At 42.8% G+C, this 27,820-nt stretch overlaps 1 protein-coding gene and 1 pseudogene across 2 annotated transcripts in view; one reads left to right on the top strand and one right to left on the bottom strand.

Moving 5' to 3' along the window:
• LOC126162306 (neuromodulin) overlaps positions 1-27,820 on the bottom strand; it is a 942,653-nt gene that overhangs the window by 712,847 nt on the left and 201,986 nt on the right. Inside the window, exon 1 of one of the 2 annotated variants that reach the window (XM_049918729.1) lies at positions 10,112-10,258. The exons of the other annotated variant lie outside the window; for it this stretch is intronic. Within the exon in view, the coding sequence (XP_049774686.1) occupies positions 10,112-10,127 (16 nt within the window). The 5' untranslated portion in view covers positions 10,128-10,258. Of the gene's footprint in view, positions 1-10,111; positions 10,259-27,820 lie in introns of those variants that run through there. 2 annotated transcript variants of the gene reach the window in all.
• On the top strand, positions 12,034-12,151 carry LOC126163639 (5S ribosomal RNA; annotated as a pseudogene).

Here is a 27,820-nt window from a genome sequence, read left to right on the forward strand (position 1 = left end):
GTTCTAAGTTCTAGGGGACTTATGACCTAAGATGTTGAGTCCCATAGTACTCAGAGCCATTTTATGTACACTTAAGGCACAGACATACGCACACAGTGGAAGAGGCAGGTGGTAGGTGGCGCTGCGTTGTCGCAAAGATGACTCCAATACCTGCAAGTCGCCCCTGATGCGACTGTCGATTACATGATAACTAGGGGAGGAGTGTGGTAGTGGCGGTGGCTATGGAAGTGGACAAAATCCTTGAGAGCGTACTGGGTAAAACGGAAGAGCACATCTTCCAGACGTTGTGGCAACGGCAGCAGAGTTACTTGAATAGTGATCTTTATGAGTCCTGGATCATTCATTAACACCAGAGGTGCATGCCGCGGATGTCCACACTATGATGTTCGAGTTGCTCCAAATGTAATTCACTCTCCTCGTCGACGTCACGCTATCGAATGTGTGTTTGTTTTGTTTGTTATCAGTCTTCTGAGTGGTTTATGCGGCCTGTCACGAATTCTTCTCCTATGCCAACCTCTTCATCTCAGAGTAGCACTTGCACCTTACATCCTCAATTGTTTGCTGGATGTATCCCAACTCTGTCTTCCTCTACAGTTTTTACCCTGACAGTTCCCTCTAGTAGCATGTAAGTTATTCCCTGATGTCTTAACTGACCTCCTATCATCCTGTCCCTTCTCTTGTCAGTTTTTTATATAAATGCCTTTCCTCGCCAGTTCTACAGAGGACCCCCCCTCATTCCTTATCATATCAGTCCACCTAATTTTCAACATTCGTCTGTAGCACACCATCTCAAATGCTTCAATTCTCTTCTGTTCCGGTTTTCCGACAGTCCATGTTTTATTACCATACAATACTGTGCTCCGAACGTACTTTCTTAGAAATCTCTTCCTCTAATTAAGGTCTATGTTTGATACTAGTAGACTTCCCCTGGCCAGGAACGCTTTTTGTCAGGGCTAGACCGTTTTTTATGTCCTCGTTGCTCCCTCCGTCATTGGTTACTTTGCTGACTAGATAGCAGAATTCCTTAACTTCATCTATTTTATGACCGCCAATTGATAAGTTTCTCGCTGTTCTCATTTCTGCTATTTCTAATTACTTTCGTCTTCCTTCGCTTCACTCTAAATCCATATTCTGTACTCATCAGAACTCTCATTCCATTCACACCCATTGTAATCTTTGCACTTCGTTGTTGGTCCCCATTTCTATAGCTTACTCTTGGTTCTGGCGCATACTGTATATTATCCGTCATTCCCTATGGCTTACTCCTATTTTGCTAAGAATTTCGAACATCTTGCACCATTTTACATTAACGAACGCTTTTTCCAGGTCGAAAATCCTATGAATGTGTCTTGATTTTTCCTAAGTCTTACTTTCATTATCATGTACACGGCAGCGTTGCCTTGGTACATTTACCTTTCTTAAATACAGACTTGTCATTATCCAACAGATCCGAAGTTTCCTTTTTCAATCTTCCACATATATATTATTCCAGTCAGCAGTTGGGATACATGAGATTACAAGCTGATTCTGCGATAGTTCTCGCACTTTTCCGATAATCTAATGCGCTGTCTCCAGACTCATAGATGCTACACACCAACTGCAACAGTCGCTTCGTTGCGATATTCCCCAATGAGTGCAGAAATTCTAAAGAGATATTGTCTATCCCATCTCCATTATTTAATCGCGAGTCTTCCAAAGCTCTGTTAAGCTCTGTCGATTCCCATTTCATCCTCAATCACATCATTGCACAATTCCTCACCCTTGTTGACGCCTTCAACGTACTCTTTCGAACTATATGCTATCTCCTCTACGTGTAACAGCAGAATTCCCATTGCACTCTTAATGTTGCCTGTCTTGCTTCCAATAGAACCGAAGGTTTTTCTGACTTTTCTATTGCTGAGTCAGTTCTTCCTAAGACTTTTTCGTTTTCGATTTCTTCCAATTTTTCCTGCAGCCATTTCGCTTTTGCTATTATTTTACCCCTCAGTGACTTATGTTCCTGTATTGCTGAACTTCCCTGAGCATTTTTGTACTTTTTTCTTTAGCCTATCAATTGAAGGATTCTTCTTTGCAGTTACCTTCCTTGTTCCTACATTTTTCTGTCCATCTTCTGTGGTTGTCCGTTTCAGAGATGTCCATTACTCTTCAACTGATCTGCTCACTGCGGTATTTGATACTACAGTCTCTATAGCCTTAGAGAACTTTAAACCGATGCCATAATTATTCAGTACTTCTTATCCAATTTTTTCCACATTAATATTTTCGTATGAATCTCTCAAAGTTCATTCCATTCTTCATCATTACTAAATTTTGATCTGAGCCTATATCTGCTTCTCGAAATGCCTTACTGTCGAGTACCTTATTTCGAAATATTTTCCTGACCAGGATGTATTCCAGGTGGAATTTTCTGTATCTCCAGGCCTTTTCGAAGTACACTTGCTTATTTTGTGATTTTTCAACAGTGCGTTCGCTATTATTAGCTGTAATTTATTGCAGAAATTAAAATTTCTCCTCTCTCATTCCTATTACCAATCCGATTCTCGCCCTTCATTCATTCTCCTATTCTTTCCACTACTGACACTTTCCAGCACCCCATGATTATTAAATTACATCTTATTTTACACACTGAATTACACTTTAAATATCGTCATATACTTCCTCTCTCTCTTCATCTCGTTCTTGTGACGTCGGCATGCGTAGCTGAACCGTTGTTGTTGGTGACGTTGGTTTGTTGTTCAGTGGGATGAGAACAACCATATATCTGACTTGCTTGCAGTAACTCACTCTCTGCCCAACTTTTCAATTCATAACGAATCCTACTCCTTCTAAACCAATTTCTGCTGCTGATATTATCCTATATTCGAACGACCAGAAATCTTTTCCATTTCATTTAATTGAACTATAGATAGATTGAGACTCTGCATGTCTCTTTACATTTTTCAGCTTCTCTACGAAGTTCAAACTTCTGATATTCCACGCTTCGACTCGTACTATGGCGTCCTTTCGTTAGCTGTCCAATTTTCTTATTAAGATTAGCTCCGCCTTGGCAGTCCCCTCCCGGAGATTCAAGTGAGGGACTAATCAGGCATCTATTGCCAATGGAGAGATCATAGTGCCACTTTTTCAATTACAGACCATATGACCTGCAGGTACACATTGTATGTCTTTAATGCATCCTCAGAACCATTGCTGATTCTTCGACCGTTATGGGGTAGTCTCCAAACTCAAGAACAAGACGTTGCTCTGTACCCTCGTCGCTCATCCACTCGCTTTGAAAAGGTCGTTGGCCCAACGACGGTGACTCCTTATACAGGAATCTTCGGCCGCCATTGCTGAGATTATTATTCAGAATTTAAGCAATGGCCGGATTCAATCCAAGGACGAAGGATTACTTGTCAAGACGCTACTCGTAGACCATGGGTCACTATGGACGTACTATATGGTAAACTGTCGTGCGAGTACGCTCAAACGTCTGGTACACTTGTTTTTCGAAGCATGGCGACAATCAGTACGCATGATTTATCAGTATGGAATGTAGAGGGCAGAGCCTCCCTAGTCATCAAGTGCCACAACAATCAGCGACTCGAAAAATGTCACTAGCTTCTGCTAGAGAATGCAACACACTACGCTGAGACAAATGGGTTTTAACGATGGCTGCTAACATTATCTTTAATTTGTTGCTTCCCAACACTCCCCGCCCATACTGGCTAGCCCAATTCGGCTGATACAATTCTCAATAACTAGTGACAGTTTAAAACGTTTCCTCATGGCTTCATAGGATCTGAGTTTTGGCATCCGACTCCTTGTTTTCATTAGACTTTGGTCGTTAGTTGCTCCGAAATTTCTATAACGCTACAGAAACACAAATGTTTAAATTAATAGATTTTATTTCTGCTATTTCTTGCAACATCTCTGAAGTACACTAAGTAGTGTTCTTAATACGAATATAAATGTGACCGGACCGCCTTTGTTTGAACGATAAAATCGTCATAATCAATACGTAAGCCACATTTAACCTCGTGTGTGTGTGTGTGTGTGTGTTGCACAGTATATTGTGCAGCGCTTTGACTAATGAGCGTATTACGTAATACTTTCCATTCTTCCTCTTCAGGTGCTCTGCCAATAGTGATATCCCGAAATGTACCATTTGTTTATAAGCTCCTAATTTATCTCATGAGAGGGTCTATCGCGAAACACGTTGTCGTTTATGAGCTTTTAGAATCATGTGGTTCGACCTTTCATTTGGTTGACTACAGAACACCGACCCCTAACTACGCATTAGCTTCCTCTATCAGATATCTTCCTTCATAGAGCGTAGCCTTTATTGTGAATTATCAAGTCTAGCATATAGCACTGAACTGCACAAACTTTCAGTTCTGTACTTGTCTAAGCTATGACAAAAGTAAGAAAAAGCTATGGTGTTACGGATTCCGCGCATTTTATGACCTGTTCTCTTTTCTTTAACTATATACTCGTAATAGTAGGAAAAAAATTTTTCACACATTTTAGTTTAGAAATATTGTTTGTTTAGAAATTTACTATTCGCTTTAGTTTGAAACAAGGATTTGTGTGCATTTTGTCACAAACGTGACTACGCGCGTGTCATTCTAGACCTCAGTATTTCCCAACACCGTACTATTTTTTGCAAGCTTTCATTATTTCGCATTTCTACGGAAAAACTAATGTGAAGCAATTTAATTGCATCAGTCAATATCGAGGCCACTACAAACAGCTTTGTAAAATAACCATTTTTACTTGGTGATTAGTTGCGTAATGCGTGACTGGCTCTTACTTGTGTAGCACATCACATTAAGTTATCTCTTTCACTCCTAAAGGGTAAGTTATCAACCAGGGCGAGCTCATTTCGAGCCAGAAAAGTGGGTTTCACTCGTTACACGCCAAGGACGTGTAAGGATGCAGTCTCCTTCAGTCTACCGATATGATTATGTAATTTTGGAAGTCTAATTTTGCGCGTCTCTCAATTCATTCGATGCTTATTGTCAAGTCTACTCGACAGAGATTCAAACGCAGGAGCGCTACTCTAGAATTGTTCGCACTATCATCTTGTACGCGGTTTCGTTTACAAATGCACTGCTCTGAGAATCCTCTCAGTTTAATTAGGGCTTCGTCTTCCATTTATCTTCGCTGCTACTGATTTCATGTGCTCTTCCCCTTTGAAATTACTTCGAAATATTACCTGTAGAAAGTAAACTATGCCACAAGTTTCAGATACCTACGTATAATCTTAAAATAGCACATTATCTGGATCTTTTTCTCTTAAGGGCATATCTAGCACTTATCCACATAGAAAAATAGATTATATTTTGTGCACTAAATGTACTGCCTAAAGCAATTTAACTTTTGTAATAACTACCCTTCGATAATATTTTCCTGTGAACAAAAGCACTGCTGACTGATTAATCGTTCACTTGTGTTGACAACACCAGAGATCCTACAACATTTCAATTTGACACATTGCATCCTCTCGCTGGTACAGCCATTACTACAATAGTACCCCGATTCTGCCTTACAAGTTCAGAACAGTATAGTTTTGGCCTATTTTGGGGCTGACTGTAACCCTGCTAGTTTAGAAATATGCTGGTTCATTTGCGCATGTTGAATACCATTGTATGTGTTATTCTTTGCTACACTACAATCTTGTAGATACCGTACTAGAAGTATACGTGTATGGGCACAGATACTGAGGGGTCAATATTTTGTTTTCGTAGCGAGCTCGGCCAACCGAGTCTAGCGCTGTGCTCGCTGTTCTACCATTCATCAGGCACTCGGCATGAGTCATTTAGCTTGCAGAGTGGGAAGGGGTGGGGTGCAGTGCGCTAATGTAGTCGTGATAAATGGCCCGCTGCTGTTCTTTCTCATGTAGCTGGACGTTAACTTCCGGTTCCTCTGCTGTCTCTCTAGACGGCCGGCAGTATGCTCCAAGTAACATGAGCAACACCGTTCTCATTTCGACAGAGAAGAGTAGAAAAAAATCACAAAAGTGCGTCACTAATTTAGTTGCGCGAGTCACGTCGGAAAGAGTGCTGCCGCTTGGCTAGCAACAGATGAAAAACATTGGAGATAAGTTTCCTGTGCGATCTACAGGCATTCAGTTTGCCTCGTAGTCACCATTTTCCAGGAGCTTCCACTACCATAGAAAAACCTTCATTCAGGCCTCTGCGTAAAACACGGTACTTGGAATATCGGACACCAAATGTTCAAAACGGTGAGAAGCACACTGTTTCTTAAGGTGGAGGAAGAGGTGTCGAAATTCTGAGTCGTCTGGACAGAGCGGAGGAGCATGTAAGCGTGTACTCAGTTTTCTCAGTGTTATCAGTTTTCCACTGCTATCGTTCTGAATGGTACGTCTCAGTTTCCTACAATGCAGATGTTATTGATGTGGCAGGCCGTACAAAGTCCACCAATAACACACATTTCCAATCCATAATTACAGATTCTTTTATTCTTCCCGCAAATGTACATGTGTTAACTTATTTCTTATTTGTCTTCTATGAACTTCAGTGATGCCATTTGTTATGCGGACTCCAGAGTCCTGTTTCAGCAACAGCTAAAGTATCTTCGCTTGCTATTAGCATTTTAATTGCTGTTCCTAAGTCCACGCACGGCCATCGTTTATTTTCCAAAGACTTCCGCTTTCACTCACACAGAGAAAGCAGCAACACTCTCCCTACCTCTACGCAAACCAAAGTGATCTCTGTAGTCCAAAATGATCTCTGGTGGAACTACATTTTCCCGACAATAAGTTGATTCTTCTCAGATGCACCTGGAGCATTTCAGTTTCAACGAAATTTGCACACTGGAGTCGATTGTTAGTGTTTGGTTCATAGTGAATGCGTCATAGCTGGTTCCATTACTACGAGGTGAGCAGAAAACATAAGACTCTTCTTTCGCAGTATCAAGAGTGTCAGTGGTATTACTTGTGAATGGGTCGTTTTGAAGTGTATTATTGTTTCAGTTTCTACATGAAATGATTCCTAATATGTGCTACTATTACCATAACATGTGGTGATTTTTTTTTTGTACTTCTACTTTACACATTTATACATTGAACAGCGCCGGCCGGTGTGGCCGAACGGTTCTAGCTCCTTCAGTCTGGAACCGCGCGAGCGCTACGGTCGCAGATTCGAATCCTACCTCGGGCATGGATGTGTGTGAAGTCCTTAGGTTAGTTAGGTTTAATTAGTTCTAAGTTCTAGGGGACTGATGACCTCAGATGTTAAGTCCCATAGTGCTCAGAGCCATTTGAACCATTGAACAGCTTCGGATGCTCGCAAGCCACAAATTGGTTCCACCATGCATCTCAAGCCGACAAGAGTCAAGGATGAAACCCAACGACCTCAGTATCAAGCGACACTTTTCTTCTGAACGCCAAATAAATAATCAGTGAAATCGAATCTTTCTAAATTATCAAAACAGCGTTCATTCTTGGTGGAAATGATCCATTAATTTGTTTCATACTAGTTTCCGTGCGTTTTATACTGCTGAATGCGAAATTAACGCGTTGTACCAGATGGGATATTTGTGATACAAAAACGAGTCAACAGCCAACGAACACTGTTATTTAAGTAGAATACGCCATATTATCAAAGCTGCAACACCTACAACGCAATGCATACATACTTCTTCACAAAATTTGAACGATGAGATGAAGATTGGTCGATAAACAAAACTGGATGAAGCTATTTTAAATGTTGTACAAAAGTAAGTGTGATAACATTCTGCAGCGTTTTGTGTTCAGTGCTGTTCTGAAGAAAATATAAAGCTATAGTAGTAAGTGCCATATTTTAAAAAATAAAGGCTTAAAAATATTCGTCATAAAAATATACCAGAATGTCGCACGAAGGATTGGTTCTTATTTTCGCACATTTTGCCATTAGGGTTTATTTAATCTCGTTGTGAATAAGCACTGCTTACAACACGTGAGACAATTTCATGTAGTGCAGTCCAGCGTTTCAGTCCTTGTTGCAGATGTCCATCGTCAGACTAAGACGTACACAAAAAAATTCAGTCGGTTGCGAATTATTTGAGGCCACGAGGCACTTCAGCATTCCAGCAGTATTCAATGAAATTGTAGATCCTGTTAGATCTGGTGAACTGACTCAAAGGCAACGACGATGGCAGTCTGGCATGACGCTGGTTACTGAAAGCCTAATTCTGAAACCGATATTAAGATAGATGCAGTAGTTCCGACGATCTGTTTGCGAATAAACGTAATGAACATGTAGAAGACGTATAACGACTGCAAACATGTAACAGAACAATATTAATTCAAATGTTTCTTTTTATTGCTTTCTTGGGTATAGCACTGCGAGACCTGTCCCATATTGACCCATAGTAGCAGCCTGTTCGGCATTCGCCTCATACCAGGTGGAACGAGAGCTTCACGTTTTATGGATGCACTTTTTATCATACTGTGCCGTTATGTCGTAACACAACATGCACTTATTAGCATCATTTACGCTGTTTTCGTAGGATTAGCTAGTACAGCTCATGTGTATCAAACAGTTCTTGTTTTAGCATGACCATGCTTCTCAGATGCCATTGGGTACCTACCGTATAAGCCTATGAAGAGAGAGAAAGTGATTCTAATAAATGGGTACTGTTTACGTCACAAGCAGACATGCAACACGAGATGCTGCTTTCTCGTGACTTACGAGTAGCACTTTGTGTTTTTGTTTACATTTAAATACTTTGCTGTGTAATATGACTTCACTGTCGTTACAGTGTACTTGCAGCATTGGTAGACTCTACCCATTTACTGCTAAACAAGGAAAGACTGGAGAAACAGCACACAGACAGATTCAGTAGATGAAGATAGATGAGGGTGACACAGTCGCTGCAAAGGTGACACCGATCCAGTGTTATGGAATTTTTCAAATACCACAACAGTTTCCTATGCAACTATTTGCGATCTGCGACTGTGTGGTATATATAAAAGCTCAAGCTAGGATGGATTTTATTGTATCATATAGCTTGTAACTATGTTTCAGTTTAAGGTAAACAAGTAAAGCACCAGATGATGCGTTCTGATTCACACATAAAAATCTTTAAAAAATTGAATTAATAATGTGATATGAAGAAGAGGAGAACATCAGGTTTCTGCATGCAGACAGATCACTAAGACAATACTCAAGAAAGGCTTGAAATTCAGTGGTTATGTTTGTGGAACGAACAGTAATAGACTCGCCAGAAGACTATTCACCATCACTAACTGAAATAAATTCAGCTGGTTATAACGTTCACATGAACAACACAGAAGGAAATACAATATACAAAGTACTTTATGTTCTGTGCGTCTGCTGCTGTTGTGACGCTTGATATTAAGAAGAATGTCGCTGACAGGTGGTAAATACACAACGGTTTCGCGGCCTTGACTCGCGTCATCTGGTGCAGTTTTAAAACGTCATAGGTATACCCACGCTCCTAGTCAAGATATATTATACATTATATTGGCAAACGAAGAGTGACAAAGATGTAATCCAGTGAAGTCGCCTATGCTGGCCAGTTGTACTCTTCCCAACATCGGGTTGCCCAGCCATCACACCAAGGCAGAGCAATTTTAAAACAAGGGTCTATAATGACATGATAAACGCAACAGCAATGTAATGTAGACAATATTCATTGAATAATATAACTTGACTAGCAGCGATGGGTATACGTATGACCTTTTGAAACCGTAGCACCTGATGATGATACTTTTTGGTGCGAAATCTGATTTTATCGGTAAAAAAAATTTACCAGGTGTCAGTGCAATTCTTCTTAACATCATGTGAAGCATGCATTCACAGAGAGGCTTAAAAAAAGGAAAAGAAAGTGTCAGAAGAACGAAAAAAGAAAACTACTGAAACTGCAGAGATTTTGGGAGGATTAGAAGGCAGACAACTATCAAGCCAACGATAGAGTTCGGAAGCGCTTCTTGAGTGGGCAAAAATGAAGACAGAATGAAGAAGCATATTATGTGACAGGTTGTGACAATAAATGTAAAGTGACATTTTCGTGACAGCCACGGACAGTCAAGACTGAAAAATGAGTTTCAGATGTTTAAGAGAGAAAGCAGTTTTAGAGGAAGCGGCCACAGCGCGTTGTTTACCGTAAGCGGACGACATGTTGCTGCGGGCGTCGACCAAGCTGAGTCTGCGTGCTCGCTGGAAGAGTGTATCTGCTGCCGCTTCTTCCGCCTCGTGCCACAATAAACGCTCGACTGCCGGCCGAAATGTCGGCGGCCGCTGGTGGGCACTGTGCGTCGCGCGGGTTGCATAACTGCAGAGCTGGGCTACGCCACGCCTACGAGTCAGGCAGGCACAAGGCCGCCGCCGGTGGCGCAGCAGGGACCGACGCAAGCTTTTCAGCCGCTGCTCTGTCAGTTCCGCTTCGGCTTTATATCCAGCGGAAGCTAAAGCGGAAAGTGTCGCACAATCCGCTTAGCAACTCGTGCGTTTAACTTGCTGACATCTACAGCTACATGACTACTTTGCAATTCACACTTAAATGTTTGCTGAAGGGTCAGTAGATTCACTGTCATACTATTTCCCTACCATTACACTCTCGAATAGCACTTAAATGTTTCCGTGAGGGCTCTGTTTCGCTCATGACGATGGTCATTTCTCCGTATATAGTTGACAGTCAACAAAATACTAGGTGAACCAGGATTCCACCGAAGGACTTTCAAAAATGGTTCAAATGGCTCTGAGCACTATGGGACCAACTGCTGTGGTCATAAGTCCCCTAGAACTTAGAACTACTTAAACCTAACTAACCTAAAGACATCACACACATCCATGCCCGAGGCAGGATTCGAACCTGCGACCGTAGCGGTCGTCCGGTTCCAGACTGTAGCGCCTTTAACCGCTCGGCCACTCCGGCCGGCGAAGGACTTTCAAAAGCGGTCGTATGGACCATCATAACAAAAGTCCGTTAAATATGAAGTCTAAAATGAATACCTTAAGAGCTATGAGCGCTTGTTCATTTTCCCTACTGTGATAAACACCTGAAAGCTCTATGCTTCCCACATTTTGAGATGTGGTAGTATGGAGCAAAAAACAGGCAAAAAAAAAGTCCCGTAGACGTGGACTGTGATTGCTACACCAAACCGATAATCATATCAGTGACACTCTCTCAACTATTTAATTATCATACAAAATGCAGGAGGATCTGCAGCGAATTGACGAATGGTGCAGGGAATGGCAATTGAATCTCAATGTAGACAAGTGTAATGTGCTGCGAATATATAGAAAGAAAGACCCCTTATCATTTAGCTACAATATAGCAGGTCAGCAACTTGAAGCACTTAATTCCATAAATTATCTGGTAGTACGCATTAGCAGTGATTTAAAATGGAATGATCATATAAAGTTGATCGTCGGTAAAGCAGATGCCAGACTATGATTCATTGGAAGACTCCTAAGGAAACGCAGTCCGAAAACAAAGGAAGTAGGTTACAGTACGCTTGTTCGCCCGCTGCTTGAATACTGCTCAGCAGTGTAGGATCCGTACCAGATAGGGTTGATAGAAGAGATAGAGAAGATCCAACGGAGAGCAGCGCGCTTCGTTACAGGATCATTTAGTAATCGCGAAAGCGTTACGGAAATGGTAAATAAACTCCAGTTGAAGACTCTGCAGGAGAGACGCTCAGTAGCTCGGTACGGGCTTTTGTTGAAGTTTCGAGAACATACCTTCACCGAGGAGTCAAGCAGTATATTGCTCGCTCATACGTATATCTCGCGAAGAGACCATGAGGATAAAATCAGAGAGATTAGAGCCCACACAGAGGCATACCGACAATCCTTCTTTCCACGAACAATACGAGACTGGAATAGGAGGGAGAACAGATAGAGGTACACAAAGTACCCTCCGCCACACACCGTCAGGTGGCTTGCGGAGTATGGATGTAGATGCTGATGTAGATGTAGAAATGAGCCTGCTTCCCCTTAACTTCTTTGACATAACCTGAATCCTTTTGGACTACATGGAGAAGAATGAAAAATAAAATTGAGGTGCTGTGAACTAACAAACGACAACGGCCTTGTCGCAGTGGTAATACCGGTTCCCGTCAGATCACCGAAGTTAAGTGCTGTCGGGCTGGGCTAGCACTTGGATGGGTGACCATCCGGTCTGCCGAGCGCTGTTGCCAAGCGGGGTGCACTCAGCCCTTGTGAGGCAAACTGAGGAGCTACTTGATTAAGAAAGTAGCGGCTCCGGTCTCATAAACTGACATACGGCCGGGAGAGCGGTGTGCTGACCACATGCCCCTCCATATCTGTATCCAATGACATCTGTGGGCTGAGAATGATACGGCGACCGGTCGGTACCGTTGGGCCCTCCAAGTCTTGTTCGGAGGGAGAGTAACTAACAAACAGTTTAGCCTTCGGAAAGGCAAATGCACAACAGATGCAATTCTAGCGTTGCGCTAAATGGAGGCAAGATTCATAGGATTTGCCGATCCAGAGTAGAGTAGAGCAAACGTTAGGCAACGCAAAATGATGCAAGACGTTCGAAGTCCTAAAAAAAGAAAAAAACAATGCTTTAGCGAAAGCTATATGGAAAGGATGGGTACTATACAGTTCGTACAGAAACAAAGAGTGAACAATATTAATTGACGCTCTAGAGAGAAGTACTCGGATTAAAAAGTGCGTAAGGCAGGGACACAATATTTCTCCACTACTATTCAACCTATACAACCAAAAACTAATGATGGAAACAAAAGGAATCTTGTAGTGCTATTAAAATTCCAGAAGAAAGGATATCAGTGATGATTCGCTGGTGCCAGAAGAACAGCGACTTGTTGAACGGAATTAACAGTCTAATGAGCGCATACTATGGACTGAGAGTGAACCGAAGGAAGGCAAAAGTAATGAGGAGTAGCAGAAATGAGATTAGTGATAAACTTAACATAAAAACTTAGAACACGAAGTAGACGAAACTGAAGGACTGCTACGTTGGAAGCAACGTAACACATGACGAAGCATGGACGATATAAAAAGCAGATTAGGACAGGCATATTGTGCTAAACTAAGTATTAGCGTCAAACATCTGCTTGAATTTGGGGAATAAATGTATGAGAATGCGCGCCTAGGGCACAGCAATGTGTGGAAGTGAAGTATGGAATACAAGAAAGTCGGAAAAGAAGGAAAATGAAATTTTTGAATATACATTTAAAACAGAACGCTAAAAATAAGTGGACATAAGAAATGACATCCTTCGCAGAATGAGCGAAGAAAGGACTTTATCGAAAGCACTGACAAGAAGGAAGAAAAGAATGATGGGATACGTGTTAAATTGTCGGAGAATAATTTTCTTGGAGACCCACGACATCGTGAAACTAGAGTGAAATTTTCACTATACAGCGGAGTGTGCGCTGATATGAAACTTCCTGGCAGATTAAAACTGTGTGCCGGACCGATACTCGAACTCGGGACCTTTGCCTAAGTGAAAATTTCATTCTACACTCCTGGAAATGGAAAAAAGAACACATTGACACCGGTGTGTCAGACCCACCATACTTGCTCCGGACACTGCGAGAGGGCTGTACAAGCAATGATCACACGCACGGCACAGCGGACACACCAGGAACCGCGGTGTTGGCCGTCGAATGGCGCTAGCTGCGCAGCATTTGTGCACCGCCGCCGTCAGTGTCAGCCAGTTTGCCGTGGCATACGGAGCTCCATCGCAGTCTTTAACACTGGTAGCATGCCGCGACAGCGTGGACGTGAACCGTATGTGCAGTTGACGGACTTTGAGCGAGGGCGTATAGTGGGCATGCGGGAGGCCGGGTGGACGTACCGCCGAATTGCTCAACACGTGGGGCGTGAGGTCTCCACAGTACATCGATGTTGTCGCCAGTGGTCGGCGGAAGGTGCACGTGCCCGTCGACCTGGGACCGGAGCGCAGCGACGCACGGATGCACGCCAAGACCGTAGGATCCTACGCAGTGCCGTAGGGGACCGCACCGCCACTTCCCAGCAAATTAGGGACACTGTTGCTCCTGGGGTATCGGCGAGGACCATTCGCAACCGTCTCCATGAAGCTGGGCTACGGTCCCGCACACCGCTAGGCCGTCTTCCGCTCACGCCCCAACATCGTGCAGCCCGCCTCCAGTGGTGTCGCGACAGGCGTGAATGGAGGGACGAATGGAGACGTGTCGTCTTCAGCGATGAGAGTCGCTTCTGCCTTGGTGCCAATGATAGTCGTATGCGTGTTTGGCGCCGTGCAGGTGAGCGCCACAATCAGGACTGCATACGACCGAGGCACACAGGGCCAACACCCGGCATCATGGTGTGGGGAGCGATCTCCTACACTGGCCGTACACCACTGGTGATCGTCGAGGGGACACTGAATAGTGCACGGTACATCCAAACTGTCATCGAACCCATCGTTCTACCATTCCTAGACCGGCAAGGGAACTTGCTGTTCCAACAGGACAATGCACGTCCGCATGTATCCCGTGCCACCCAACGTGCTCTAGAAGGTGTAAGTCAACTACCCTGGCCAGCAAGATCTCCGGATGTGTCCCCCATTGAGCATGTTTGGGACTGGATGAAGCGTCGTCTCACGCGGTCTGCACGTCCAGCACGAACGCTGGTCCAACTGAGGCGCCAGGTGGAAATGGCATGGCAAGCCGTTCCACAGGACTACATCCAGCATCTCTACGATCGTCTCCATGGGAGAATAGCAGCCTGCATTGCTGCGAAAGGTGGATATACACTGTACTAGTGCCGACATTGTGCATGCTCTGTTGCCTGTGTCTATGTGCCTGTGGTTCTGTCAGTGTGATCATGTGATGTATCTGACCCCAGGAATGTGTCAATAAAGTTTCCCCTTCCTGGGACAATGAATTCACGGTGTTCTTATTTCAATTTCCAGGAGTGTAGAAACATCCCCCAGGCTGTGGCTAAGCCATGTTTCCGCAACATCCTTTCTTCCAGAAGTGCTAGTTCTGCAAGTTTCGCAGGAGAGCTTCTGTGAAGTTTGGAAGGTAGGAGGCGAGGTACTGGCGGAATTTAAGCTGTGAGGACGGGGCGTGAGTCATGCTTGGGTATCTCAGTTGGTAGAGCACTTGTCTGCGAATGGCAAAGGTCCCGAGTTCGAGTCTCGGTCCGGCACACAGTTTTAATCTGCCAGGAAGTTTTCATCGTGAAACTAGTTTGCCTGTTACTGCTTATTACGCATCAGTAGCGATGTGCAGTTGCAGATCACAGATAAAGTTATGTTCGAGGATATAGGAAATAGTGGTGAAAGTAAATACATAAAACTGCAACCAGTCGCTTTTTTGAATAGTTATTTATATACACAAAACGGCAACCAATCACTTTTTTGTGTAATTATTATTCAATGAACCGGTTTTCGAACTTCAGGTTCATCTTCAGACGGTTTCTGGATGTTACGTCACTGTTTATAGCATAATGCCGGGTCTGGCTCAGTGACAAGAACATGGAATAATAAATAACTATTGAAGACAATGACCGGTTCCAGTTTTATGTATTTATATTCAGTTAACAGTGACGGGTTCTGAAATATCCGTAATGGATAAGCTTAATCTAGTAGTGGAAGGTTTGTACTAAGAGATTTTTGTAGTTATTTAAATTGTGCTATTCCTTTAGCTTATCGCATGATTAGGAAGTAGCTGCAGTGGCACTTGTTAAATATATTTAATGTGAAAGGTATTTATAAAACGAATAAGGTAATTAATAAAAAATACCGCATGCAAACACGGAGAAATCGTAAAAACCAACAGAGTCCAGTCGTAGTATAGCTTCTGCTGGTTTTTAGTTCATCATGTAACGACATTTGACTTACCGATTATAACATTTAAAGTGCTCGTAAAATTTACCTGCCATCTGTAGGAAAAGAAGATTAGAAATGTAGATTTTGTATACATTTCGTTTAGATGTACCTACATCGACAGTTGTTTTCATTATGCAGCCGATCTTACTTCTGGTAGAAGTAATATCTGGCGTTCCCGAAGGAGATGTAGGCCCCCTGCAGTTCCCGATCTTTAGGAGAAATTCTGAGTAGCCCTCCTGGATTGTACGCAGATGATGTCATTTACTGTCTTGTAAAGTTATCAGATGATCGAAACGAGTTGCAAAATGATTTAGACAAGATATTTGTTTGGTGCAAAAAGTGGCAATTGACCCTAAATAATGAAAAGTGGGAAGTCATCCACGTGAGTACTGAAAGGAAACCGCTATATCACACAAATATAAAGGCTGTAAACTCAGCTACATACGTAGGGATTACAGTTACGAATAATCTGAACAGGAACGATCGCGTGGATAATATTGTGGGGAAGAAACCCAATGACTACAATTTATTGGCAGAACACTTACAAATATAGCAAACCATCCCGACACTTGCCTGAAACGATTTAGGGAAATCACGGAAAACCTAAATCAGGATGGCCGGAGACGTGTCTGAACCGTCGTCCTCCCGAATGCGAGTCCAGTGTGCTAACCACTGCGCCACCTCGCTCGGTGCAGTACTGTTGCGCCGTGCAGGATCGGCGACAGAGGAGATCGACGGAGGACGTTGAAAAAGTTCAAAGAAGGCAGCTCGTTTTGAATTATAGCGAAATAGGGGAGAGAGTGGCGCGGATATGATACACGAATTCGTGCGGTAGTTATTAAAACAGGCGTTTCTCGTTGCGGTAGGACCTTCTCATGAAATTACCATCACCAACTTTCTCCTCAGAGAGTGAACTACATAGGAGCAATGCTCATCATAATAAAGTAAGAGGGATCAAAGCTCGCACGGAAAGATTTAAATGTTCGTTTTTCCTGCGCGCTTTTAGAGAAGAACGGTTGGGAAACAGCTTGACGGTAGTTCGATGAACCCTCTGCCAGGCACTTATTTTGAATTGCAGAATTATCATGTAGATGCAGCTGGTCGTAATGGTGAGTTGTGTCGATCCATATAGACTGATGAGACGAAAGACCACGACCACTGCCCACAGAGATACTGTATGCCGCGGTAGAGGTGTTGCAGGCACTTTGGTACGGCAAGGAAAGTACACAAGCGGAGCAGAGGCGAGTGGGGAAACACGGAGCCACTCTAACGAAGATACGGGGCGCAAATGGGGAAATCCACTGACGAAGGGAACATTGATAAGGCATGGCACGTGGAAACGAACGAATTGGTAACGGAAAAGCCAGTCGGCTGTTCGCGTGCCACAGTCACGAACGTCTATGAAATGTGGTTTCAGGACGGTAAACCACGAGTAGGCGACAAGGTGTTGGACCAGTCTCACCACTCAACGTGATGGTCGGAGGCTCATCCGCTCTGTAAAGCGTGATAGGCGGCGATCCGTGGCTAATTTGACGACGGAGTAGACCGCTGGTACAAGCGCAAGTGTTTCTGAGCACACTGTTCAGCGTACGTTGTTGAAGCTAACGCTCTGCAGTAGCCATGATTAACGAACGACACCGTCTGTTACGATTGCAGTGGTCACGGGGTCATAGAGACTGGACCGTGGATCAACAGAAACCTGTGACCTGCCGCGCGGGATTAGCCGAGCGGTGTAGGGCGCTGCAGTCGTAGTCTGTGCGGCTGATCGCGGCGGAGGTTCGAGTCCTCCCTCGGGCATGGGTGTGTGTGTTTGTCTTTAGGATAATTTAGGTTAAGTAGTGTGTAAGCTTAGGGACTGATGCCCTTAGCAGTTCAAGTGGCTCTGAGCACTATGGGACTTAACTTCTGAGGTCATCAGTCCCCTAGCACTTAGAACTACTTAAACCTAACTAACATAAGAACATCACACACATCCATGCCCGATGCAGGATTCGAACCTGCGACCGTAGCGGTCGCGCGGTTTCTTGACTGTAGCGCCTAGAACCGCTTGGCCACCCCGGCCGGCCCTTAGCAGTTAAGTCCCATAAGATTTCACACACATTTGAACATTTTTCTTAACCTGTCACCTGGTTGGATCAATTATGTTTCTTCTTCCAGCAGGTCAGTGGTCGTGAACAGATATAAGGTCATCCAGGTGAACGGTTGCTCAAAACATCCACCGCACCGCGATCGAGGACTGGAGGGTGCAGTATTATGCCATTATGAGCACCAGGGCTTTTATCAGAACTGTGGTACTAATCGAAGGCACAATAACAGCTGTCAACTACGTCAATATCACTGTAGACCAGCTGCGTCCTTCCATGCTTGATGTGTTACTCGATTTCGGTGCACCTTCAGGTCTCAAGAAACTACACGGCTCCAGGGATCTTTTCAAGTCTCAAGCATCTGTGATGTTTGTATGCAGTCTGAAGATACGAATGAATTTTTCACTGAGACTGGGATTGAACCCGGGTAGATGCTCTGAATACGCCACTCTGGCACAGTGGCTTTACACAACTACGTCGACTACCTTCTCAATGCAAACTCCCATTCACGCATAAGTCCACTTGGCATTCTCCCTAAATGGGAGTCTGGATTGGGGAGGGAGGAATTCTAGGCAGTCTGTGCAGCTGTGCCAAGTCACTGTGCCAGGGTGGCGTAGTGGTTAGCCCATCCAACCAGTGAGTAGAAGACCGAGTTTCAAATCCTGGCATTGGTACAGATTTTCGTTCGTCGCTTCAGTCTGCATACAGTGACCCTCGGGTGTTCCAGCAGAGTAGCTGTCCGTGTAATAATGCCAAAATCGCACTACAGTAGTTTGGAGTGCATTATAGTGAACTAACATTGATGTCTCGATAACCGAATACACCTGTCATGAATCCCATTGAATGATCGTGCCCCGTAATTTAAGGGAACTGCATGACCTATGCATAGACTGTTGCCACTTGTCACCAAAAATATACCGAATGCTTGTCGGATCCATACCATTGAGAAACGCTGCTCTATTGCATTCCAAACGTTGACCAATATGCTATTAAACAGGTGGGTTATCATTTACGTCCAAGGCGAACTTTTTCATCCACGAGTGGTTGTTGCGAGGCCCGTTTAGAGCTCTCCTTACTCTCTGAGGAGAAATAGTGAAATTCCCAACTGGCTACACAGACTTATGCAGGAAATAGAGGATACCGTTCGAATACTGGTTTCCTTCGGTTTCTCCAAATGCACATATTTTGACAATCATTGTAACTTGAAGCTTTCGCAGAATACTCAATAAATACAAACCACCACCCCACAGATCTTGAAATTGGTGCACATACCGTGAAACACAGTAACAGTTTACACAGAAAAATAACAACAAAATTATTACATATAAAAGTTACAGTGGAAGGCACAAACGTAATAAATGAAAACACAACTCTTCGCAACAACACACTGTTTACTGGTTTAAGAGAACTGGTACACGACACAGAATAGAAATAAAACACACACACAATTATGTAACTATCTGGTCTGTGGGTATACGAGTGTGTGTGGTGTCACACACACACACACACACACACACACACACACACACACACACACACAAAATTATGTAACTATCTGGTCTGTGAGTAGACTAGTGTGTCTGGTGCCTGTGGCGATAAGATGTTTTGCTGCCTTTCACCTTTCCCCGTCAGACAGGAAGTTGCTCTCACCAGGTGATCTGCCGCCCCTGGAACGTTAAGACGTTGGACGCCTTCTCTCTGCAGGTGTTTCGTAGCCTAATTGAAAACCTCATTTAATAACTATGGCCCAGTGAGGGAGTTACAAAGCGTGATAGACTGTATAGAGGCAAAATAGGCACATATTTTGCATTAAGTCATACGAATAGGAGGTAGGTCTATTACAAGTTTTCTAACATGCACCCTTTAATCTGAGAGATTTGGAACGAAGCCACCTTGCTGTAGGACAAGGAATAATACATGGAATCACATAAAAAAAACCTTACGGTAAATGGTAATAGGTCCGGTCCTAGAGAGAGAGCGAGGAGTTGTTGAACGAGAGAATGATAAGACGCTAGCCATGAGATCTGAATTACGAAAACAAGTGTAGGGCTCGAACGAAAAAGCTTACCCCATTACATTTTGTGAGGTCGCGTTGCCGGGTGCCCATAGTGCAAACGGTGCAATGGCACACTAGCAACCAACGTGACTGCTGCAAGTTTCCGAATGAGTACCACGTTAACCTACACTGACGGCCGTAACGCTAGGCTGATCGCAGGGTACTAAGATACATGGTTTGTATCACAAAATGACGGCAAATTCCGAACTCCTACTGTCCGCGATGTGAAGTGCCTGAGATCAGCAACCGAAAATCCCCGCTGCGTCGCTGTCGCTCGTATCTGTAAACTCGGGTATCGAACCGTGGTGTGAAATCAACAAGTAGGTCCACGCAGCAATTGTGACAGGAGGAGGGAACGAACTGTACGTGCACCTTCGCCGCGGCGGGCTGCCGGGCCCTCTCGGACTCTGAGGTTGCGACACCTCTTTGAGCGCGAATTCTCCAAACCAGAAATAATGGTAATCCTACACTACTGCGTGGCTTTAGCTTATATTGAAATGTACCGGCCAAAAACTGTAGAGGAAATTCACCTTTCTGAGCATTTTACACCTTAAACAAATGGAGAATATGAGAATTCCTTCTTCTATTGGATAGTGTTCCATATGGGAAATCCCTCGGTGATACTAATTGGTGGGAGAAAATTAATATAACGACATAAAACGATTAATTCAGTTTGATAAGTTGCTTATAAATAATGCGATCAGTCCCAGATTATTACCAGTGATTTCCGAAAATTGTTGGCAGCTGGAATCTGTGGTCGAAATTATCAAATTAATTTTATTTTTCCACCTTTCTTTCTGATATGGACTGGCTGATATAGCCGTTATAGGAGCGCTATGCGCGTTGTATGTCTTCAAAAAATCTTTCCGTTTCAACCACTCTCCCATCACCCACAGAGACCTAATTAAGGAATAGAAGTACACAGAACTCCCGCTACAGCTGTTAAAACCTTTTCGTGATCAATCTCGCGACACAGATAGTGTAACGTTTTGAATTACTACAGGCGTTATGTTCTTCTGTGTTTTTTGAGCCGCCACAAGCAGACCAAAGAAAGTGAGTACATGACAAATTATGTTACAACCTAGTCCCCAACAAAATGCTATCCATAATACTACATCTACATCTACATTTATACTCCGCAAATCACACTCAGGTGTATGGCAGAGGGTTCATCGAACTGCCTTCAGAATAATTATTGTTCCAATCTCTAACAGCGCACGAACAACCATATCTTTCCGTGTGAGCTCTGATTTCCGTTATTTTATTATGGTGACCGTTCTTACCTATGTAGGGCGGAGTCAAAAATATATTTTCGCATTCAGGGAAGAAAGTAGGTGATTGAAATTTCGTGAGAAGATTGCGCCGCAACGAAAACTACCTTTCAGATGGTTCAAATGGCTCTGCGCACTATGGGACTTAACATCTGAGGTCATCAGTCCCCTAGAGCTTAGAGCTACTTAAACCTAACTAACCTAAGGACATCACACACATACATGCCCGAGGCTGGATTCGAACCTGCGACCGTAGCAGTCGCGCGGTTCCGGACTGAAGCGCCTTGCACCGCTCGGCCACCGCGGCCGGCGAAAAACGCCTTTGTTTTAATGATGTTCACCCCAAATCCTGTGTCATGTCAGTGGCATCGCTCCTCTATTTCGCAATGCTACAAAAGTGCTGCTCTTCTTTTAACTTTCTCGATGTAGTCCGTTAATCCTGCCTGGTAAGGATCCCAGACCGCGCAGCAGATCTGTTACATTTTTTGTTACATTTTCTAAGTGTTCTGCTAATAAAACACTGTCTTTGTTTTGCCTTACCCACAACATTTTCTATGTGTTCTTTCCTGTTTTAGTTGTTCGTAATTGTAATCCCAAGGTATTTAGTTGAATTTATAATCTTTAGATTTGACTGATTTATTGTGTAATCGCAGTTTAACGGAATCCTTTTAGCACTCACGTGGATGACGTCACTATTTTCATTATTTAGGGCAACTGCCATATTTCGCACCATGAAGATATCTTTTATAAATCTTTTTGCAATTATTTGATCCTTTGATGACGTTACTAGACGATAAACGACAGCATCGTCTGCAAACAACCTAAGACGGCTGCTCAGATTGTCTACTAAAACATTAATGTAGTTAAGGAACAGCAGAGGGCCTGTGACACTATCAGGGGCAACGCCAGAAATCACTTCTGTTTTGCTCGATGACTTTCCGTCAGTTACCACGAACTGTGAGCTCTCTGACAGGAAATCACGAATCCAGTCACATAAATGAGACGATATTCCATAAGCCACTTGTGTGGTACAGTGTCAGAAGCGTTCTGGAATTCTAGAAATCCGCCATCAATTTGAAATCCCTTGTCAGTAGCACTCAACACTACGTATGTGTAAAGAGCGCGTATTTCGCAACAACTATGTTTTCTTAATTCGTGTTGACTGTGTATCAATAGACCGTTCTCGTAGAGGTAATTGATAATGTTCGAACACAACATATGCTTCAAAATCCTGCTGCATATCGACTATATTGATAAGGGTCTGTAAGTTAGTGGCTTACTCCTGCTACCTTTCTTGAATATTGGCGTCACTTGTGCAACTTTCCAGTCTTTCTGTATGGGTCTTCCGTCGAGCGAGTGGTTATACGTGATTGTTATTGCTATTGCATCAGGATACTCTGAATGGAACCTAACTGGTACACATCTTGGACCGAAAGAGTCGGTTTTGTTAACTGATTTAAGTTGCTTCAGTACTCCGAGGATGTTTACTTCTAGGTTACTCATGTTTGCAGCTGTTCTTGATTCGAGGCAATGCCTATTAGTAGCCGGCCGTAGTGGCGGAGCGGTTCTAGGCGCTACAGTCTGGAACCGCGCGAACGCTACGTTCGCAGGTGCGAAGCCTGCCTCGGGCATGGATGGTTGTGATGTCCTTAGGTTAGTTAGGTTTAAGTAGTTCTGAGTTCTAGGGGACGAATGACCTCAGAAGTTAAGTCCCTTAGTGCTCAGAACCGTTTGGACCCATTCGTATATCGTTGACCTACGTAAGATCACATTTTCATACATCTTGTTAATAACAGCCACCGATACAGTTGCAGATGACAATGAGGAGGTATTGAATAGAATTGGGGAGAAGAGAAGTTTGTGGCACAACTTGACTAGAAGAACGGATCGGTTGGTAGGACATGTTCTGAGACATCAAGGGATCACCAATTTAGTACTGGAGGGCAGCGTGGAGGGTAAAAATCGTAGAGGGAGACCAAGAGATGAATACACTAAGCAGATTCAGAAGGATGTAGGCTGCAGTAGGTACTGGGAGATGAAGAAGCTTGCACAGGATAGAGTATCATGGAGAGCTGCATCAAACCAGTCTCAGGACTGAAGACCATAACAACAGCAGATGACATACTGTATGCCTAAAAACGGCAATAAACATAGAAAAGATGCTGGAAAGAAACGGCAGTAAACATAGAAGCCATGCAGCGAGTCAAATGTAAAAAGATTTTATAAAAAAGGTATTCACACAGTGCATTATTTGGAATAGAACACATGTAACATTGTGTTTGTAACATTCCGAAACGGTGATAATTTCGCATGCTTTGGAGTAAAGAGACTCATTCATAACGAAGATATTTTCATTGAAACTAACAATAAACTAAGCAAAAGTCTTTTGCATCAAGGCGGAGATACAGTCCCATCTTCTTCTTCTTCTTATTTTTCTGCTTTTACTACCTTATTGGTCCACGCCAATCAATCATTTCCTGGTCTTCTTCTTCAATAAGTATTCATTTCCAGTTGTCCAGTACCTTTTCATTCATTCCGATTTTTGTTGTTGTTCTTCATCCATGAAAACCCCTTTTATTCTTGTTAGTCCCTTTTTCGTTTAAATATTATGTTTTCATTTTCTTTAAAGTTTCTGTTTTATTTTACAAATCGTCCAAGTTTTCCCGAGTGCATGCAGCTTTACTGTATGGTAAAATGATGATAGGTCCTCTGGAGTAAAATATTCCGGAGGGACAATAGTCCCCCATTATGATCTCCGGGCAGGGGACTACTCAGGAGGACGTCGTTATCAGGAAAAAGAAAACTAGCATTCTACGAATCGGAGAGTGGAATATCAGATCCCTTAAACTGGCAGGTAAGTTAGAAAATTTAAAAAGGGAAATGGATAGGTTAAAGCTAGATATAGTGAGAATTAGTGAAGTTCGGTGGCAAGAGAAACAATACTTCTGGTCAGTTGAACATAGGGTTATAAATACAAAATCAAATAGGGGTAATGCAGGAGTAGGAGTAATAGTAAATAAAAAAACAGAAGCGTGGGTAAGCCACTACGATCAGCACAATGAACGCATTATTGTAGCAAAGATAGGCACGAAGCCCCGCGTACCACAGTAGTACAAGTTTATATGGCAACTAGCTCCACAGATGGCGAGCAGATTGAAGAAATGTATAATGAGATAAAATAAATTATTCAGATAGTGAAAGGAGACGAAATTTAATTGTCATGGGGGACTGGAAAAAGAAGAGAAGGAAAAGTAGTAGGTGAATATGGAATGGGGGTAAGGAATGAAAGAGGAAGCCGCCTGGTAGAATTTTGCACAGAGCATAACTTAATCATAGCTGCCACTTGGTTTTAGAATCATGAATGAAAGTTGCATACGTCAAGAGGCCTGGAGACACTGGAAAGTTTCAGATAGATTATGTAATGGTGAGACAGAGATTTAGGAAGCATATTTTGAAAGACATTTCCGGCGGCAAATGTGGATTCTGACCACAATCTTTTGGTTATGAGCTGTAGATTAAAACCGAAGAAACTGCAAAAAGATGGGACCTGGGACCTAAGATCTGGATAAAATGAACGAATCAGAAGTTGTAGAGAGTTTCAGAGGGAGCATTAGGGAACGATTGACAAGAACTGGTGAAAGAAACACAGTAAAAGATGAATGGGTACCTTTGATAGATGAATTAGTGAAGGTAGCAGAGGATCAAGTAGGTAAAAAGACGAGGTCTAGTAGAAATCCTTGGATAACTGAAGAGATACTGAATTTAATAGATGAAAGGAGAAAATATAATAATGCAGTAAATGAAGCAGGCAAAAAGGAATAGAAACGTCTCGAAAATGAGATCGACAAGAAGGGAAAAATGGCTAAGCAGGGATGGCTCGAGGACAAATGTAAGGATGAAGAGGCATATATCATTAGGGGTAAGATAGATACTGCCTACAGGAAAATTAAAGAGACCTTTGGAGAAAAGAGAATCACTTGTATGAATATCAAGAGTTCAGACAGAAAACCAGTTCTAAGCGAAGAAGGGAAGGCAGAAAGATGGAAGAAGTATTTAGAGGTTCTATACAAGGGTGATGTACTTGAGGGCAATATTATGGAAATAGAAGAGGACGTAAAATGAAGATGAAATGGGAGATATGATACTGCGTGAAGAGTTTGACAGAGCACTGAAAGACCTAAGTCGAAGTCGAAACAAGGTCCAGGGAGTAGATAACATTCCATTAGAACTACTGATAGCCTTTGGAGTGCCAGCCCTGACAAAACTCTGCTATCTGGTGAGCAAGATATATGAGACAGGCGAAATACCCTCAGTCTTCAAGAAGAATATAATAATTCCAGTTCCAAAGAAAGCAAGTGTTGACAGGTGTGAAAGCAACGGAACTATCTGTTTAATAAGTCACAGTTGCAAAATACTAACACGAATTCTTTACAGACGATTGGAAAAACTGGTAGAAGCCGACCTAGAGGAAGATCAATTTGGATTCCGTAGAAATGTTGGAACACATCAGACAATACTGACCGTACGACTTATCTCAGAAGATAGACTAAGGAAAGGCAAACCTACGTTTCTAGCATTTGTAGACTTAGAGAAAGCTTTTGACAATGTTAACTGCAATACTCTCTTTCAAATTCTGAAGGTGGCAGTGGTAAAATACAGGGAGCGAAAGGCTATTTACAATTTGTTCAGAAACCAGATGGGAGTTATAAGAGTCGAGGGGTACGAAAGGATGCAGTAGGCGAGAAGGGAGCGAGATAGGCTTGTAGCCTACCTCCGATGTTATTGAAACTGTATATTAAGCAAGCAGTAAAGGAAATAAACAAAAAATTTGGAGTAGGAATTAAAATTCGTGGAGGAGAGGTTCGCCGACGACATTGGAATTCTGTCAGAGACAGGAAAGGACCTGGAAGAGCAGTTGCACGGAATGGACAGTGTCTTTAGAGGAGGATATAAGATGGACATCGACAAAAGCAAAACGAGGATAACGAAATATGGTCGAATTAAATCAGGTGATGCTGAGGGAATTAGATTAGTAAATGAGACACTTAAAGTGGTAGATGCGTTTTGTTATTTGGGGAGCAAAATAATTGATGATGGTCGAAGTAGAGAGGATATAAAATGTAGACTGGCAATGGCAAGGAAAGCGTTTCTGAAGAACAGAAATTTGTTAACATCGAGTATAGATTTAAGGGTCAAGAAGTCTTTTTTGAAAGTATTCGTATGGAGTGTAGCTATGTATGGAAGTGAAATATGGACGATAAATAGTTTAGACAAGAATAGAATAGAAGCTTTCGAAATGTGATGCTACAGAAGAACGCTAAAGATTAGATGGGTAGATCACGTAACTAATGGGAAGGTACCGAATAGAATTGGGAGAGAACGGGAATTTGTGGCACAACTTGAGTAGAAGAATGGATCGGTTGGTAGAACACGTTCTGAGGCACCAAGGGATTATCAATTTAGTATTGGAGGGAAGCGCAGAGGGCTAAAAATCGTAGAGATGCTGTAGTTGTTCGGAGATGAAGAGGCTTGCACTTGAGCACTGGGTAGAGTAGCATGAAGAGCTGTTTCAAAGCAGTCCCTGAACTGAAGACCACCACCACCATAACAACAACAACATTAACCGGTTTTGGTCAATGATGCTTATTTTCAGATCATATCTCGTAGTTGCTGAGTAACCAGAGTTAATGGAACTTTAAATTTACTTTATATCAGTTCACTGACAGCGATAAGACTGGTTACTTTGTAACTACGACATATGAACTAGAGATGGGTGACATTACCAGAAACCGGTCATTTTGAAATAAGAACAGCGATCGACCGACAGAAAATAAGCCAATTCTATGTAAATAAGGATTATGAGTAACTACCTGTGACATATGTCCAGATTTGATGTTTTACAAGACTTATCGATGGTGTAAAACAATAATGAACAATTAGGACGACGGTAAATCAAGATGATCTTCTCTGTACTCTCAGAACTGTATCATGATCATGCTATAATAATTACCTTCATATTTTATATCTCAAGTCATCATCCCTTATTCTCAACACATACTGAATGTACAGTGACGAATGACGTGTCGTTATAACGGTTTCTTAAGAGCTTCTGTAACCGCAAGCCGATTTCTTGTAAAATGTTAACATAAAAGGGACTTTTAACTATCACAGGTCAAAGCGCATGATGGATGCCCAGCTTCATACCCTTATTTTATGGAGCTAACTTTTTTTTTGTGAGTTATCAGTCTTCTGACTGGTTTGATGCGTCCCGCCACGAAGTCCTTTCCTGTGCCAAACTTTTCATCTCAGAGTAGCACTTGCAATCTACGTCCTCAATTATTTGCTCGATGTATCCCAATATCTGTCTTCCACTTCAGTTTTTACACTCTACAGCTCCCTCTAGCACCAGGGAAGTTATTCCCTGATGTTTTAAATGATGTCTTATCATCCTGTCCCTTCTTCTTGTGTTTTCCATATATTCCTTTCCTCACTGTTTCTGCGGAGGACCTCCTCATTCCCTACTTTATTAGTGTACAGAATTTTCAACATTCTTCTGTAGCACCGAAGTCCATGTCTCACTGCCATACACTACTGCGCTCCATAGGTAC

The sequence above is a fragment of the Schistocerca cancellata genome, chromosome 2, assembly GCF_023864275.1.
Source record: "Schistocerca cancellata isolate TAMUIC-IGC-003103 chromosome 2, iqSchCanc2.1, whole genome shotgun sequence".
NCBI classification, from domain to species: Eukaryota; Metazoa; Arthropoda; class Insecta; order Orthoptera; family Acrididae; genus Schistocerca; species Schistocerca cancellata.